Here is an 18,873-nt window from a genome sequence, read left to right on the forward strand (position 1 = left end):
TCTCGGTACCGCTGTGTGCCAGGCACTGGTAGAGGCGCTTTACATGTATTATCTCACTTAACCACTTACTGAGTGACCATGGACAAGTCCCTCTTCTGGATTTTACTATTCCAGAGAATTAGGTTAGTCTTTAAGCTCCTTTCCTGAACAGTGATGCTGTGATGTCTTGAGTTCCCAGTGGTGTTGGCAAGAGGTCAGCCCTTGATAATTCTACAAAACTAGCACACAACTTGTTCACTAATTATATAGACAGAGGGATCAAAGCACTGAGAAACTTTGTTCTACAGGCTGGGGCAAAAATAGGTTTACAGTTGTGAGTATGCAAAACAGACTTTATTCTTGTATTATTTTTCATATGAACAACTATAAACTCACTTTTGTCCCACCCTGTAGATGAGTAAAGGGAAAAACACAATTCTTCCTGTATGTGTTTCCTCTACTCTTAATATTCTACTGCAACACTATTCCACTTCTGACACCAGATGTGTGAGTTTTCACATATGAAGCAATTGTGACACCACCTGGGTGGCCTGTGATTTAACTCAATTCTGGCACAACCTGAAAATAGCAGCAGATCCCACAGATTAAGGGCTTCCACAAGACTGCTCCTCCACCCACTGCAGAAGCAGGTGGAAAGTCCAAGTTGTTAGCTGTGCTTCTGACCTATTGGCTACAGCTAGGAAGAGCCCAAGACCCCTTTCTGAAGTTTTATTAATTTGCCGGAGTGGTTCAGGAAATTTAGGAAACATTTTATTTACTAGATTACCAGTTTATAATAAAAGGACATAACTCAAGAATAGCCAGATGGAAGAGATACATAGGGCAAGGTATGTAGGAAGGGGCATAGAGCTTCCACGCCCTCTCTAGGCATAAGCCACCCTCCCTGAACCTCCATGTGTTCACCAGCTCTGAACCCCATCTTTTTGGGGTTTTATGGAGGCTTCAGTATAGGCATGATTGATTAAATCATTGACCATTGGTGACTGAACTTGATCTCTAGTCTATCTCCTCTCCATGAAAGTCAGGAGTGGGTATGAAAGTTCCAACTCTCTAATAACATGGTTGGTTCCTCTGGCAACCAGCTCCCATCCTTCAGGATTTTATAAAAGTTCCCTCAAAAGGGGCTCCTTATGAATGACAAAAAAAAAACACAAAAAAACAAAAAAAACCCCAACTCCTATCACTCAGGAAATTCCAAGGGTTTTAGGAACTTTGTGCTAGGAAATGGAGACAAAGACCAAATATTTCTTATACCACAATATTATAAAGTAATATATACATATTACATTGAAGTCAGAAGAGGACTTAAAGATATAGCAATTCTAGTCCTAACAAAAACTTTACCTGCATAAACTCTTCCACTTGCCTTCCTTAAAATAACTGACAAACAGGTAAATGTTTGTGGTTAGGTCACTAGACTCAGCTTAGGATATTTCTTGTGAAAATAAAAGATGTGCTCTAAGGATGAGACAGAATAGTTGCATCCTGAAGCTCATTTGTTCTAGCTGCCTATGCAAATTTAGTCTTTCAGAAGTTGGAAACAGATGAGCTCACTTTTACGGAAAAATAACGAGAGCACTGATAAAGAGTAATTCAGAGACTTCCAGTCTTCTACAGCCAAAATAAATAGACTGATGTCAGATAAACATTTCAGTTAATGACTTGTAAGCCTGCCTTTGGAGTTGAGGAGAGTTCTAAAATGGCATCCCTTGATGATCCAGCACCTGGTGTGGACTTGCCCTACCTATCCTCTCCCAGTTATAAAAGTTACAATATTTTGCTGGATGGGATCTGCTGCAGTGGGACAGAAGTTCTTGCAATCCTATTTTATTGGAAGACAATGGAATGCTTTGGAGGCTGCATTGGCTCTGGAATAATGGTCCTTTGAGGATCTGTGTCTTTATAGAGTGTCTCGTGTGGTTGGGGTACAGGTAAGATACTTAAGCCAAGGGCCAGCATTGCTGGAGAGGCCTCCTGATCATCTAGTTATCCTAATCTGTTTTGTTAAATTAATTAAACAAGGAGGCTTATTAGGCTGTGGCTCAAATGCTGTGGCAGCCGACATAAGCAAACCAAAACCTATGCCTGTGAATACCTCAAAGTTATGAAATCAGAATGCTAAGGACAACCAATCACAAATAGCCAACTAGGCTTTAAGCTATAGCCAATCAAATAATTTCCTTTCTTTGCTTCCGTGCTTTCTCTATATGCCTTTCGCCTAGCTTCTGTCAGCACAGTGCTCCTAACCACTTCTGGTTTGGTACCGCCCCATTCAAATGGATGCATGCTTCAATAAATGATTAAAATTATTTTATTTATTTATTTTTTATCTTTATTGTTGAATATATTACAGATGTTCCTCATTTTCCCCCCATTGACCCCCTCCTCCCCACTCCCACCCCACTCCTGCCTTTTCCCACACTGTTGTCTGTGGCCTTTGGTTATGTATATATGCATATAAATTCTTTGGTTTATTTCTTCCTACTCCCCAACCCCCCTTCCCTTTGAGGTTTGTCAGTCTAGCAACCAATTTGTACTTCTTAATCCCTTCACCTTTTTCACCCATTCCCCCAAGCTCCCTCCCATCTGGCAACCAACAAAATGTTCTCTATATCTATGAGAATGTTTCTGTTCTGCTTGTTCATTTTGTTTGTAGATTCAATTGTCGATAGCTATGTATTCATTGCCATTTTGTTTGTTCATATATTTTATCTTTTTCTTCAAGAAGACCCTTCAACATTTCATATAATAATGGTTTGGCGGTAATGAACTCCTTTAGCTTTTTCTTGACTGGGAAACTCTTTATATGGACATCGATTCTAAATGACAGCTTTGCAGGATAGAGTAATCTTGGTTGTAGGTTCTTGCTTTTCATCACTCTGAATATTTCTTGCCACTCCCTTCTGGCCTGCAAAGTTTCTTTTGAGAAATCAGCTGACAGTCTAATGGGAACTGCCTTGTAGGTAACTAGCTGCTTTTAAGATTCTCTCTTTGTCTTGAACCTTTTGCATTTTGATGATGATGTGTCTTGGTGTGGGCCTCTTGGGTTCATCTTGTTTGGGACTCTCTGTGCTTCCTGGACTTGTATGTCTGTTTCCTTCACCAAGTTAGGGAAGTTTTTTGCCATTATTGTTTCAAATAGTTTTTCGATTTCTTGTTCTCTCTCTCCTCCTTCTGGCACCCCCAAGATGCGAATGTTGGCACACTTGAACTTGTCCCAGAGGCTCCTTACACTCTCCTCAGTTTTTTGGATTTTTTTCTTTTTGCTGTTCTGATTGGGTGTTTTTTGCTTCCTTATATTCCAATTCAATGGTTTGCTTCTTGGCTTTACCTACTCTATTATTGAATCTGTGTAAATTATTCTTTATTTCAGTTAGTGCCTCTTTCGTTTCTGACTGTGCATCCATCATTTCTGACTGGTCCTTCTTATTGCTCTTGAGGCCCTCACTAAGTTCATTGAGCATCCTTATAAGCAGTATTTTGAACTCAGCATCTGTTAGGTTGCTTATCTCTATTTCACTTAGTTCTTTTCCTGGGGTTTTGTTCTGTTCTTTCATTTGGGACCTGTTTCTTTGTATCCTCATTTTGGCTGCCTCCCTGTGTTTGTTTCTGTGTATTACTTAACGAGAGGTATGGGGCTAGCTGAGACCAGATGCTGCTTGTTTGAAAGAATTTTCGAAAATCTGAAGCAGGATCCAAGACAGGCCAATCCTATGGTTAAGCAACTGGCAACAGCTTGGGTGGGGTGGGGAGGGTCCTCAGGGAATCACCAGGGCGGGGCAAACAGTGTGAGCCAGGTTGCTAAAGTCCCAGATATGGTGGCTGTCTGCCACCCCAGGGAAGGGCTCACCAAAGGTACAAAGGCCTCTGACAGCACGTTTGTCCCGGAGAAAGCCCCCTCTCCAACCCTCACTCCAATGCTAAACAGCTCAGTTCTTTCCATATGTCTCTGGCGCCCCTCGAGCTGCCTCCCCTCCACACTTAGAGGGAGCAAGTCTGAGTAAGTTCGTGCATAGGCCCTTAAAGAGGAGCTGCCTGGGGCTCCAGCTGCCTCAGCCTCCCTGAGCCTCAGTTCCTGCTGGTTTTTCCAGCCAGAAGTTATGGGGATTCTTTTCCTGGCACTGGAACCCTGAGCAGGGTGCCTGGTGTGGGACGGGGACCCCTCAGTCCACAGGGAGGACCTTACCAGCCGAGGTATCTTCCTAATTTTTATCTGCCACGCGTGTGTGTGGGACCAGCCTGTCGCACCTCTGCCCCTCCTACCAGTCTCAATGCAACTGCTTCTTTAATTTTGTATTTGTAGGACTTCCATTCAGCTCGATTTCAGGCAGTTTTGAATGATGGTTGTTCTGTAGTTTAGTTGTAATTTTGATGTGGTTGTGGGAGGACGCGATACCGCGTTTACCTACGCCTCCATCTTGACTGGAAGTCCCAATGAGCATCTTTTCATATGTCTATTGGCTTATCTGTATGTCCTCTTTGGAGAAGTGTCTGTTCAGATCCTGTGCTCATTTTTTAATTGGACTCTTTGGGCACTTTTGGTGTTGAGTTATCTGAATTCTTTATTTTGGAATATTAACTCTTTATTAGATGTATTATTGGCAAATATGTTCTCTCATTCAGTGGGTTGTTTTTTAATTTTGTTGATAATTTCCTTTGATGTGCTTTTTAGTTTGAAGTAGTCCCATTTGTTTATTTTATTTCTCTGGCCCAAAGATATATATCATAAAAAATATTGCTACGCGATATGTTCGAGATTTTATTGCCTATGTTTTCTTCTAGAATTTTTATAGTTTTACACTTAAGTTATAAGAGGTTTTAAAAAAATGTGTATAGGAAGGATCTGTTAATATGCAGGTTTGCCTTATTAAGTTTGGGGTGCTGCAGAATCAGGTAAACTAGATTTATTATTCTTTGAAAAGTCTATGGACATTTTTTTTTGCTTTTTTTTTGTCCTCACCCAAGGACACTTTTTCGATATTTTGTTCAGATAGAGTGGGAGGGGGGAGAGAGAGAGAGAGAAACATCGACGTGAAAGGGACACATCGAGTGGTTGCCACCCACACGACCCAACCAGGGCCGGGGACAAACTGCCACCAAGTTACGTGCCCTTAGCGGTAACTGAACCCAGGTCTCTCTGGACTGCAGGCCGACACTCTAACTGCTGAGCCAAACTGGCCAGGGCTGGACATTTAAATAAATATGTAAGTTGCATGTACTTGCGGGGTCTTTGGTTCCATTCCTGGTCAAGGGCATGTATCTAGGTTGCAGGTTCAATCCCCGGCCCTGGTTGGGGTACGTGCAGGAGGCAACCAATCAATGTGTCTTTCTCACATTGATGTTTCTCTCTCTCTCTCTCTCCCTCCCTCCCTTCTATTGTCTCTAAAAATCAATGGAAAAAATATCATCTGTTGAACATTAAAAAAAATTTTTTTTAAAGTGGGCAAAGATTAACTAAGTGCCTGAATTGGCTCCAAGGCTTTCCAACTCAAGTCTGTAACAATGAGAATGGTATTAAGTTTAAAAAGGATAGGAGAGGAGTCTTAGAAATAAACCCAAATATCTGACCTAGGGAAGGAGTGAGTGTGGAATCAGTACATTATGATTTTCCAAAGCATAAAATACATGACCCAGTCACAGTAACATTTTCTAAAAGGTCATCAAGGATATGTACAGCTGAAACTAGTTATTCATTCCACTACTGTTTAAATTTAGTTTTAAATACTCCTTTCGTTTTGTAATAAATTTTCAGATAAACAAATGGGCATTTATGTTTTTTTTTTTTTATCCTCACCTGAGGACACTTTTCCATTTTTTGTTCAGGTAGAGTGGGAGGAAGAGAGAGAGAGAAACATTGATGTGAACAGGACACATTGAGTGGCTGCCTCCTGCATGACCAACCAGGGCCGGGGACAAACTGCAACCGAGGTACATGCCCTTAGCGGGAACTGAACCCGGGTCTCTCTGGACCGCAGGCCGACGCTCTAACCGCTGAGCCAAATTGGCCAGGGCTATGTTAGTTTTGTTGGTAACCATAATTCTGGTTAGAATGATAAATAAGATGTATCAATCATGAGGTGATCCAACAAGTTGGTGAGACACATTAGACTTGTTTTTAAAGAAAGAAAAAGAAAATGTGTGCTACTACAGAATGAGCTTGAACACGCAGGTTTTACAACAGGACTTAGAAATTCCCATTATCATGGAGATGAAGTGAACCACAAGAGCCAAACTAAAAGATAAATGTAATTTGAGGCAATATAATACGTTGCAGAAAATAAATATATCAGAGTGATTAAATAGCAATGGAAATGTGTGGGCTCAAAAAGTCTTGATGACATGACAAACAAGAGCTTCCTCTAAGGAAGTTTAAGAAAACTATTAATAAAGTGCTTAATAGTCATTGATATATAACTGAGAGCATTCCTTTCTTTACATAACCATGCCCCCACTATTTCACATAACTCTTCACCATTAGTAAGAGCTCACTAGTAATCATTTTAAAGACTTTTTAAAGGTAGCAGATTATACCTTGTCAGCTTTGAAACGCCATTAAACTTTTCTGTATATTCAAAATCAAAATACCTTAGTTTCAACTTTGAATGCTCTTTTCTGTTATTAAGGAAACATCTGAGTGGCTTCTGTGTGCCAGAAAATATGCTAAGCATGTTTAGCATATAAAGATGAGTATATGCTAAATATCTTAATCATCATACAAAGATGATTAAGATATTGTATCTCTTTCCTATGAATTTAGAATTACATTAGAAAGATATATAGGAATACAATTGAGACACATCATAAGTGTCATAGTAAATGCCCAAACTGCTGTAGGAGCAAATAACTGACTAAACCTACTTGAATTGTAGGGGAGGTATTGAAATTGATGCTTGAGTTGGGTCTTAATAAATATGCACATTTGCCACATAAGAGTTGGAATAGTCCAGGTGGAGAGCAGAAGCAGCAGCGCCCAAGGTAAAGGAGCAAAAGGTAAAAGAGGCTATGTGCTCAGACTTCTAAACAAGTATGTGGGGTGGAGAACAGAATTTGTGGGAGAATGACAAGAGTTGAGGCTGAAAATATACGCAGGTGCTAGGTTATGGAGAACCTTGTTGTGACTGTAAGAAATGGGGAAACATTTAAGAATTTTAACCAAAGTCAGGGACACCAGTTAGGAGATGAAGTTGATGATTAGACAAGTGAAAAATCAGGCCTTGACTTTATTAAGTGGCAGAGGGGATAGGGAAAAGAAAAGTAGAAAGGACAAGACTCTGATCGGGACTCAGTCTACATGGTGAGGGAGGAAATTGTGTTTGTGCCTGATGATCTCCTTTTGTCAAGGTCAACTCTTTTGGTGTTAGGGAGACTGAAAGGACAACAATAGGAGGTGTAAACAGCATGGTAGGGAAAACAAGGCTTCCAAATGTAGGCTTAAGCTTTATAAAAGAATAATTAGGCAATATTGAGATTATAAAAATTGCTTTATTTCAACTGTGAAAATATAAAAACCACATACATATAAAATTTAAGTGCATTCAAGCATCCAACTTTAAGTTCCAGCTGTAGCTGCTCATAAATGTAATTAAATTTAATTGAGACAATATTTATTCATAGTTGGCATAAATATGAAGAAGATTATATTTCTAAAAATTAAGATACAGGAGAAAATAATACATCCTGTCTCTAATAAAAGCACAGAACTATAGTAGTCAGTGCCAGGAACTTCCCAACACCCACTCCGTTCCAAAAGATTATTAGGGGACATTTATAGGAGCCTCAGTGATGTTGGTACTGACTGGGGAAAATGGCCAGGAGATCCATTCCTGACCAATAACACATGAGGAGAAACAAGGAGAGGTTTGCTGGAGGACCTCTGCGAAAGACACAGAAAAATTGCTCATCTTCTTTCTCTGGGTGCTGTCAGGTCTCCATGGGTCCATGGAATAGCTACAGCCATCAAGCCACCATCTTGAGAATGAAGCCAATACTAAAGGTAGCACACTGGTTCCTACTGAGCTATGGAGTGCACCTGTTTCCACTTCTTGTAATTTGGGATTATAAATGTCCTTATTGTTTAAGCCTTTAGAACTAAAGGCGTAACAAAAGTAAACATTAACAGATGGTAATAAGGTATTGAAGTAAATTTTCCTCCTCTTGGTAAATCAATTTCCCTTACAGTTATTTTTTTTAAAATTTCATTTGAATTTTACATAATCCCTCTGTCAAAATGATTGTAATTAATCATTTTTAATACTATCACATCCACCATCTGTCCTCTTACATAGTATTGCTGACAACGACAAGCAATAAAGAGAAGCAGAAAGTGAATCTAGCTCTCTGATAAGGTGCAAAGAGATTATCTCTTGTTTATAAACAATTTGAAGGTTATGGTAGTAAACTTTTTCTGATGGGAGCCCTTCCAATGGCATATTCAGGAAAGAATATGACAATCTTCTAATAACTGTTTTTTGAAAATAAAAACAACTAAGCACTTTCTTAAAACTAATAATATATCCTTTACTTACTTGGAAGCATTCATAAACATTTTTAATAACTTTAAATAAAAATATTAAATGCAAAGTACAATAATAGTGTTTGTCGCAAGGTATTATTATTAGCAATGGTTTGCTTAAAAAGAACAAAATACTGTGCTAAGTCTAGCCTGAGAGCGTCCCAGTGTCTCTAAACTCCTACTGGTTGATTTGTAATGTATCTGCTTGCCTTCCTATAGCTCGACACCTTGCTTTCCCCTTCTCAATACACTAGACAAAGTCAATCTCAAGGTTACTGTAAACCATTTATTTTCAGAGGCAAGCAGCAACTCTGGCATTTCTTATCACAAAAAACCCATATGAGAAAGCTGGCAAGCTTAGTGGACTTCCTGGGCTGAGAGGTTTTTCTATCAAAGTTGGCAGGGTTTGGTCATCCACCATCTTCAGAGTTTTATCATTGAGTTGGACAGATCTGCAAAGTGGAAAGATATGTCTAAGTTAGCCAAGTTGTGTGTGCTCCACCTGCTCTACAAAAGTTGTGAGACCTTTTATTCAAAAACATTTTTCTTTATTGATTTTAGAGAAGGAGGAAGGGAGAGGGAGAGATAGAAACATCAATGAGAGAGAACATTGATTGGCCACCCCCTGCATGCTCCCCACTGGGGATTGGGCCCACAACCTGGGCATATGCTCTGACCGGGAACTGAACTGGCAACCTCTCGGTGCATGGGTCGATGCTCAACCACTGAATCACACTGGCCGGGCAGTTGTGAGATCTTTTTAAGACCAAGAAAATATTTTTTGTGTGATAGCCTATATCACATAACTTATATTTCAACACTCTATCAGTTAGGTATTTGACCTTGATGATCTTCAAGCGTACAGTGGTGGAACTGAGTTGTTGTGACAGAGACCACATGGCCTTCAAAGAATGAAATATTTACTGTCTGGCCCTTTACAGAAAATGGAACACACATGATCTATATTAGACAATATAATGGAAGTATAAAAAGGATAAACATGGCATAACTTCTGGATTTGTGGACCTTTTATTTGATGGCAAATAATAGGAAACATTTTTTTAGAGCAAATAGATATATTGAATGGAATGTAAATTTCACAAATGTAACCTAAAAAATGATAGTCAATAAAATTTCCCACTGGTAACTATGCCCATAGCCCTCTAACTCCCTACTCCCCAGGAGGTATACATTCATTTTCTTATGAAGATATTTTGGTAGAATGTGCATTGCTGGGGTAAAACAAAATGATTTTGTTTGGCTAAACCACAGATTCCAAAAAAATGTTTTCTTTACATTTCAATGCGGTATTCAAATTCAAAACCGAGTCAAAAGTTGGAAAACATTGTTAAGCACAAGTATTTATTTATTATTTATTATTACTTAAGTAAAATGAATACATGCTCATAGCAACAAATCCAATATAAACAAGAGCTTATAAAGAAAGCTTTAGCCTGCTTTTAGTTCTACCAATAATTACTTCTATAATTCTAAATGATGCTTATATCTCTATTATGTTTTTCACAAATGCTTTTAATATCATGAGAAAGTTAGCACTTTTTATTATTTATTTATTTTTTTAATCCTCACCTGAGGATATTTTTCTACTTATCTTCAGATAGAGTGGGAGGGAGGGAAAGGGAGAGAGAGAAACATCGACATAAGAGGGACACATCTATTGGCGGCCTCCTGAATGGACCCCGGCCAGGGCTGGGGATAAACTGCAACCAAAATATGTGCCCTTGACCAGAATCGAACCTGAGACTCTTTGGTCCGTGAGCCGATGCTTTACTGCTAAGCCAAACCAGCCAGGGCAAATTAGCACTTTTTTATTGTTGAAAATTTAGATTAATGTTAGAGTTATATGTATGTCATATATATGATACATGTAATATACATAGAACACTTAAAAGAGTGTGTTGCATGTAGTAAGTGCTATAAAAGTATTATCATCATCATTATTCAGAATAAATATAACAAAAGTAACCTGTTAAATCGTCCTTACTGTTTTTAGTATTTTGATCTATATTCCTCCATCTCTTTTCTATGCAAGTATAATACACATTTTCATTTAAATAAAATGAGTATACAGTCTCTTAAAACTTGACTCTTCCAAAGAGGACATACAGATGGCCAATAGACATATGGAATGGCTCAATGTCACTAATCATCAGAGAAATGCAAATTAGAACCATAGTGAGATACCACCTCACATCTGTCAGAATGGCTGTCATCAATAAATCAATAAACAACAAGTGTTGGCAAGGATGTGGAGAAAAAGAAACCCTCATGCACTGTTGGTGGGAAAGCAGATTAGTGCAGCCACTATGGAAAACAGTATAAAGGGTCCTCAAAAAATTAAAAATGGAACTGTCTTATAATCCAGTAATTCTATTTCTGCATATATATCAAAAGAAATACAAAACACTAATTCCACAGAATCTATGGATCCCTATGTTTATTGCAGCATTATTTACAATAGCCACAATATGGAAGCAACACAAGTACCCATCAATAGATGAGTGGATTAAAAAAAATAGCGGTACATATATACAATGGAATATTATTTGGCCATAAAAAAGAACGAAATATTATTTGAAACTGCATGGGTGGACCTGGAGGGAATTATGCTAAGTGAAATAAGTCAGAGAAAGACAAATTCCATAAGATTTCACTTATATGTGGAATCTAACAAAATAAACGAACAAAATAGAAACTGACTCATAGATACAGAGAATAGACTGATGGTTGCCTAAGAGGAGGGGCATTGAGGGACTGGGTGGAAATGGTGAAGGAATTTGGAAGTACAAATTGGTAGTTACAAAATAGTCACAGGAATGTAAAGTATAGCATAAGGAATAGAGTCAATAATATTATAATAACTATGTATGATATGAGGTGGGTACTGGAATCATTAGGGAGAATTCTTTGTAAAACATACAATTGTCTAACCACTATGCTGTACACCTGAAACTAATACAAAATAATATTGAATATAAGATGTAATTGAAAAAATAGAATTAAATAGTTTTTTTAAATAAAAATTTTGTTTGATTATTTTTCCCTCAACACATCTTAACATTTATTCACACCATTAAACATTCACCCACTACATCGTTTTAAAGGCTGCACAGGATTCCATTGTGTGAGAATGCTAGTTTATTTACTTAATCATCTAATGTTAGACATTTGTTGGTTTCCATTTTAGCATTATTATAAAGATTTCACTTTTAAAGGTCTCTCATCTTCTATCCTCACTATCAGTCAGCATGAAAACTGTGTTCCGTTTAACCTCGGTTAGAGGCACAGCTCTAGGCTCTGTACCTTGACCCATATCAATAAGATGATTATGATTGTGCTGGAGGCTAAGGAGCCGCCATTACGGTTGTACTCAGTCCACATGCACCGGAGTTTGCTTTCACGCCTGTATCATGTCAGTTTTTCTATGGGCTCCAGGAGGAAATACTATTACCAGCATCAGGAAACCACAAACAAAAATAGGTCATGAAAACATCTCTATGTGACAGTAGTATGAGCTGTTCTGCATGACATTGAGGACCATTTACAAGGGTACACCAAACCCTTTCAGAAATACTTTTGAATAGGCAACAGTTTAAAGGGAAATCTGATCATTTTAAATTAATGCTGCTGTAGGTTATGATGACGAAACATAGGCAAGACCCTAACTCCATTGAGCTAAATTGTTCAATCAGCTATAAATATAGCTAACGGATACTATGAGTGTACAGAGTGTAAGCTTAAAGCATGCTGATTGTTTTAACATCAGGCTGGACAATGTGGGTAGGGTCTTATTTGAGAGTAGTATCTTTTTTCATATTTTGAAGTCAGTAACATGATGACACAGACATATAAGATATGTTTGTGAAGTTTCAGATGAAATAGACCTGGAAGACAAACCAACTGTCCTTCAAGTCATTGAGAGTTATTATGGAGAAAATGAGGTATTTGGCATTGCTTCAGATTAAGGGTAGCAAACTCAAATGTCCAAAGGGCCAAGTTATATGTGCAAGTGTAGTAGGACTGGCATAAGATAACAGGGTCACATCTAATAGGAAGAACAAGCCCTGAGTTGCCAGAGTATCCATTTTAAAATATTTTTTTAGTAGTTGTCAACTGTTAAATGTTGACAACTAATTGAAAATAAAAATTAACAGAGTGTACACCAACCTGCCCTACCAGGAAAGAGAAAAAAAAAAATCTTCTAAACTCAGTTGTCCATAGGCATGAGGTGTAGTTTCTAACCTCTGCCCTAGAAAACAGAACTAAGAGCATCAAAAAAAAAAAAAAAAAAAAAAGTCACAGACAGGCTCACTTTGTCTCCGCCAGATAAAACAACTGCCAGGAGATGCTGCGAGCTTAATCAGAGGAGGAATCAAACAGAAATGAATATCCTTAGATACCATCTATGGTTGGACAAAACCGATCTCTTAAGACACTTCCAACTCTACAGCTATTATTCAGTTACTTTACAAAACCTTTTCCCTTATCAGCATCAGACACAAATATGCTAAAAAGACCCACTGAAAAAGGGTCAGAACTCAAATAGAGAAAAGTATTCCTTTACCTCAATATATATTATTTACAATAGGAAAAAAAGGTTGTAGACCAGTAGGAAAATAGGTAAGTAAGCCATGGTATTTTATTAAAACATGCAACTCATTAACAATGTCCACAGGGTAGTGAACATACAATACAATATACGGATGATGTATTATGATGTGCTAATAATACTTGTGTGTGGGGGGATAGGACTTTGGAGAAAGCATGCTTACTGTTCTTTTTCAGGTTATGATGCTAATTGTCACTGAAAACATCACTCATATAGCATTTGCAAAGGTGGGAGGAGATGGTGAGAATTTTGTTGACTCTTGATTTCTAATGCTCCAATCTGAGAATAACCATGATGAAAAGAGCTCCTTCCAACACACATTGGACAGAAATCTCACCATGTTTGTGTGCCTAACTCTTCAAAGCTCATAGTCATTCTTGGATATTCTGTTAAATATGCTCTTTTTTTTTTTTAATCCTCAGCTGAGGATATGTTTTTATTGATTTTTTGAGAGAGAGAGAAGCTTCCAGTATGGGGTGTGGAACCTGCAACCTAGGTATATGCCCTGACCGGGAATCGAACCTGCAATATTTTTGGTGTACTAGACAATGCTCCAACTAACTGAACCACCCAGCCAGGGAAAATATGGTCTTTTGTAAGACATATTCAATGACTGGCTTTTAAAACCTAAATGTATTTGAACCAACTTCAAATAATCTATCTAAAAGGTACATTTCTGGCTATTTTTTTTTCTTACTCTTAACTAATGAAAAAAAAACCACCTACTTTAATGCAGTTGGAGAGTCATGCCCAGCTCACATAGGAGAAGTTTACAGCAACCCCCATGCCCTTAATGGCAATTATATATAGGTATGTTTTGCTTTTGTGACTGTGCGAGCAAATAATCTAAATGAGATTTAGATTCTAAATGCATCGAGTGGATCTTGACATATCAGGTTGTTTTGAAATGCAAACTACTCCCTGAAATAACTGCTGGTTTGTGTTCATGTCCTGCTTTTGACTCTCAGAGTGAGTTATACTTGTGCTAATAGGTATGCATATATAAACTTCCTGAATACTAAGAATTGTCAAAACTTGAAATAGTTGACTTCTTTTTCTCCCTATCAACACTCTATTTTGATAAACACCAATAAATTTTATGAAAGTTTAAAATGAACAAAAACCAAAAAACAAAACAAAACTACTCACTGGGAAAACAATCCATCGGGTCCTGAAGCTTTTACAACGTATCTGTCCACTTCTTTGTCAAATAAATAATGTGGTAACTGCAAGTGCTTGGTGACATTATGAAGGTTTAAGGCATACAGAGTTAAATCTCCTTCTTTATACCTTGGGCTAAAAGCAAATAAATTGATTCAGTAAAATTATTTGTCTCATTTAAACAATTAGAAACTTGATAACAAATATAATTGTGGATATTAAATAATTAGTATTTATAATGATGATGGGCCCTCTTTTTATGCTAATGTGGCCTTACTCGAAAACATGATTATAAATATTGCTCTTCACAGCACCATTTTCTAGCTAGAGCACTCTGAGATCTTTGCTGCTCTGTCAGGCTGAGATACTAGGAAGTTAGTCAGCTTATTCATTCTCAAACACAGGAAGGTTAAATGGCAAAAGTTGAATTTTGTGGGTTCATGAGCATTCGAATTATAAACTATACAAACAGGGGCTTTTTCTAGCTGTATGAAAAGTGGGAAGCAAACAAGAAAGTTACATCTGTTGACTTTTCAGAATTTATTTATCCAGACTACTCCACTTCTTCCTAGTGGGGCTCTCACTCTCCAGAGTTCCCACTGACCAGACATTGGAAATGTTCGGTGGCTATTTTGGCTGGAATTAGTACTTTAGTTTCCAACCTTTTCAGAAGGATAGATTAAAACTAAGAAGAGAAAAATCTCAGATATGGGAACATTTTTTGCTGCTAAGGCTGGAGTACCAAACAATAAAAATCGCTGTGGTCTCTCAACCCCAGAAACTTCTGGAAACAAGATTGTTATTGTTCTTTTATTCTTCTTCCTTATTAAATTGATCAGTTATGATGCAAGGGGATAAGTATATTCATATAATTATTCATTCATATAAATTTATATTCACTTATTCAATGAAGTAACTTTGTATAAAAATACATTGGTACTATTTTTTATTTAAATTTAGGGTATATTTCTATTATAGATTATGACAATTAAAGTCATTGTAAAAGCCAAATGATAATATTTAAGCTATGTTTTTGTTTTCTTAGTTAGATTCTGGTGCCATATCACTATGACTAGGAAAAAGAATACAGGACAATAACACAGCTTAGACCCTCTTAGAGAGAGGAAACTGAGTGTTAGAGAAAGAAGTTATGTGCTTACTGATAAAAACTTGTTGGTTTGTAAAGAGTGTGTTACATACTTACTGGTTGATGTTTGTGCAATGAAGGTACACTCGAAGTTTGCTTCTGGCTTGACCTTTCACACTTGCCTTTAACACCTTGGTGCCCACCAGTTTCTTGAATAGAAGAGAGAGCCAATAATCCTAGTGGTGGTGGTTGGGGAGGGGAGGGATGAAAATAGATCTTTATTTAGTTCCTTATTTAATAAAAACTATGTCACACAAGCAGTTATCCTACAAAGAGTGTGACTGTTATTCTAGAGGTATTTAAATAGGATTCATCTTTTGGTTTGTGTCGCCTATGAATCTGAGGGCAGTATCTTGTTTGTTGCTTTTTATCACTAGAGGATATGTTTCCACAATTCAGGGGGCCATACGTGCTAGGAGACACATCTCAAGACTGCAGTTCATGACTCAGAGACAGTTTACATATTCTCCATTGTCTATCATCCAAGAATTGAAAGCAAAATTCAAAGCAGAACTTTTACACACACACACACACACACACACACACACACACACACACACACACACACATTTTTAAAATAAAATTTCTGTTTAAGAGATTAAAATATTTTCTTTAAAACCTTATAACACCTTTAATAAAGTAATGGATTAGGCAACAATCATCACTAGCTGTCAAGGTAAAAAAAAAAAAAAAAAAGAAAGACAATCAGACATGATGTGTCTAATGCAAGCATACAACATTACCTATGAAGAAGTCTTGCAAAACAAGAAACTTTGAGTAAGCTCAAGCCTCTAGTTCTAACTACCAGCTTACAGAGAATATAGGGGACAGAGGAACATGCTAAATGAATACATTTAGCAAAATCCAGAATGTTGGAAACACTATAGAACAATTACCTGCTTTCTTTAATTGATAAATTCCAAGGGACCAAAGAAAAAGAGGGAAGGAGAACTTAAAGATTAGTAGACTTAAGAGATATATCAACCAGCCCTGGCCAGTTTGGCTCAGCAGTTGGAGCGTTGGCCTCTGGACCAGAGTCCCGGGTTTGGTTCCCACTAGGGGCATGTACTGAAAAAAAAAGAAAAAAAAAAAAAGGTATATCAACCAAATGCTATATGTGAACCTTGTGGATTTGAATATACTATTAAAACATTTGTGACAGTAAGAAAAATGTGAAACACTGAATATTTGATGATATTGAGAAATTATTGTTAACACTTTATTGATATTGTTATGTTTTTACAAAGGAGATACATACTGAAATATTTATGAATAAAGTGATATAGCTGAGATTTGCTTGAAAGTAATACAGTAGGAGGGAGGTGAAGAGTTGGTAGAATTGTAGATTAAACAAGATTGGGGATATACTTTTCTCTCTACTTTTACATTTTCCATAATTATTAGTTTTTAAAAATTCACTCAAAATATACCTCAACTCTTCCTTCCTGAGCTGAGGGAAAGTAGACTCAACAAGGCAGCTTTTGTTTCTCTGCTTAAATTCAAATTCAGATCTTCTCTTGAGACAAGAGTGCAATCAATGAAATGTTTCACAGGAGATATAATCTTAGCATGGTTCAGTTTTCTTAGAAAACAGATAGCCTCAGATGTCATCTTAGACAGTAAAAATCAAAGGCATACTTCTCAGGGAGATATCCATACTATCTCAATTTATAGACACGTATATATTCCAGGTGGCTTTTTAGATAGAAAGGCTACCTTACCTAATTTAGCACTAGATACAGTTGGAGGTATGGTGGAAATTAGACTTTTTTATTCATAAATACCTTGAAGATAATGAACAAAATAGTCGTTTTTTTGGGTGAGGTTTTTGAACAAATACATGATGCTACTGACTTATCTTTAAAAAAAATTTTTTTTTTGATTTTTAGAGAAAGAAGAAGGGAGAGGGAGAGAGAGATAGAAACATCAATGAGAGAGAACATTGATTGGCTGCCACCTGCATGCCCCCCCACTGGGGATTGGGCCCACAACCTGGGCATGTGCCCTGACTGGGAATCAAACTGGTGACCTCTTGATTCATGAGTTGACGCTCAACCACTGAGCCATGCCAGCCAGGCACTACTGACTTATCTTAAAGTTGAATAAATTATGACTTTATGACAAAAAATTTTAAAACGTTGGATACTGTAAACAATTTTAACTTTGATTTACTTTGCAAACATTTTTACAATCCTTACCTGAGGATATTTTTCCCATTGATTTTTTTTTAGAGAGTATGGAAGGGAGGGAGGGAGGGGGAGAGAGAGAGAGAGAGAGAAACATCCATGTGAGAGAGGCACACACATCAATTGGTTGCCTTCCGCACCTGCCTCAACTAAGCTGGGAAATTGAACCTGCAACCTAGTAGGTGCCCTTGATTGAAAATTGAACTCATGGCCCTTTGGTGCATGGGCCAATGCTCTAACCACTGAGCATCGCCAGCCAGAGCTATAAACCATTTTTTGATCCAAGTTTTATATCTTGTAAAATAGGAGTCATAAAATTGCAAATGACCCTTTTTAAGAAATACCACACCACATCTAAAATGGCTCACATTATAAACATTATTCCAGCCCTGGCCAGTTTGACTCAGTGGTTAGAGCATAGGCCTGTGGACCACAGAGTCCTGGGTTCAATTCCCACTAAGGACATGTACCTTGGTTGTGGTTTGTCCCCGGCCCTGGTTGGGGTCGTGTGGGTGGCAACCAGTCAATGTGTCTCTCTCACATGGATGTTTCTCTCTCTCTCTTCCCCTCTTTCTCACTCCCGCTCTGTCTGAAGATAAATACAAAAATGTCCTTGGGTGAGGATAATAAAATAAAATTAAATTAAATTAAAATAAAAACATTATTCCTGGGCCTCAATTTCTTCTCTTGAGACAAAAATGTTAGAATGGATTATGTCTAGAGTTTCTTCCAGTTCACCTTTCCATGGTTAGGCTACTTCTTGAAAGCACTGAGTTTAATGAGAGGACAATTCATAGGGGGTTAATACAGGGGGTCTTCAGTATAGTCTTATCTACTCACAGAAATAGGAGAACAATGGTCACTTACAGGTAACGGTTCAAAGTTTTCATCCACTAAGTGGTAGTTTCCAGCTCCAAAAAACACTTGCCTCATCACCACTTCTATGCCCATTCGGGCTGACAGGCCCAGTTTATCCAGCCACCTGCAACAGAGTGAATGAGGCCCTGCTTTCTCCAGGTTTGGAAAAGCAAATAACTTAATTCTCATTATAGACTATTGTAATTTATTCACCTATGTGGAATTAACGGAAAACCGGAAAAGTGGTATTAATTGTAAATAAGTCATTCAAATGAAATGGAGACTATCCTTCCCTTCACATGTTCCCATACTTCTGCATGATTACAAATCCTAGAGGACTATTAATATGCCATAGAAGTTCCCTTCAGGGTAAGACATT

The 18,873-nt window shown here is 37.7% G+C and overlaps 1 protein-coding gene across 1 annotated transcript in view; it reads right to left on the reverse strand.

Annotated features, from left to right (window-relative positions):
- Positions 1-7,535: 7,535 nt before the first annotated feature.
- HPSE (heparanase) overlaps positions 7,536-18,873 on the reverse strand; it is a 37,079-nt gene continuing 25,741 nt past the window's right edge. The window contains exons 9-12 of the mRNA XM_036277350.1: positions 18,504-18,618; positions 15,508-15,626; positions 14,292-14,438; positions 7,536-8,964 (exon numbers count right to left, since the gene is read on the reverse strand). Coding sequence (XP_036133243.1) covers positions 8,805-8,964; positions 14,292-14,438; positions 15,508-15,626; positions 18,504-18,618 — 541 coding nt within the window. The 3' untranslated portion in view covers positions 7,536-8,804. The remainder of the gene's footprint in view (positions 8,965-14,291; positions 14,439-15,507; positions 15,627-18,503; positions 18,619-18,873) is intronic.

The sequence above is a fragment of the Molossus molossus genome, unplaced genomic scaffold, assembly GCF_014108415.1.
Source record: "Molossus molossus isolate mMolMol1 unplaced genomic scaffold, mMolMol1.p scaffold_m16_p_1, whole genome shotgun sequence".
Classification (NCBI taxonomy): domain Eukaryota; kingdom Metazoa; phylum Chordata; class Mammalia; order Chiroptera; family Molossidae; genus Molossus; species Molossus molossus.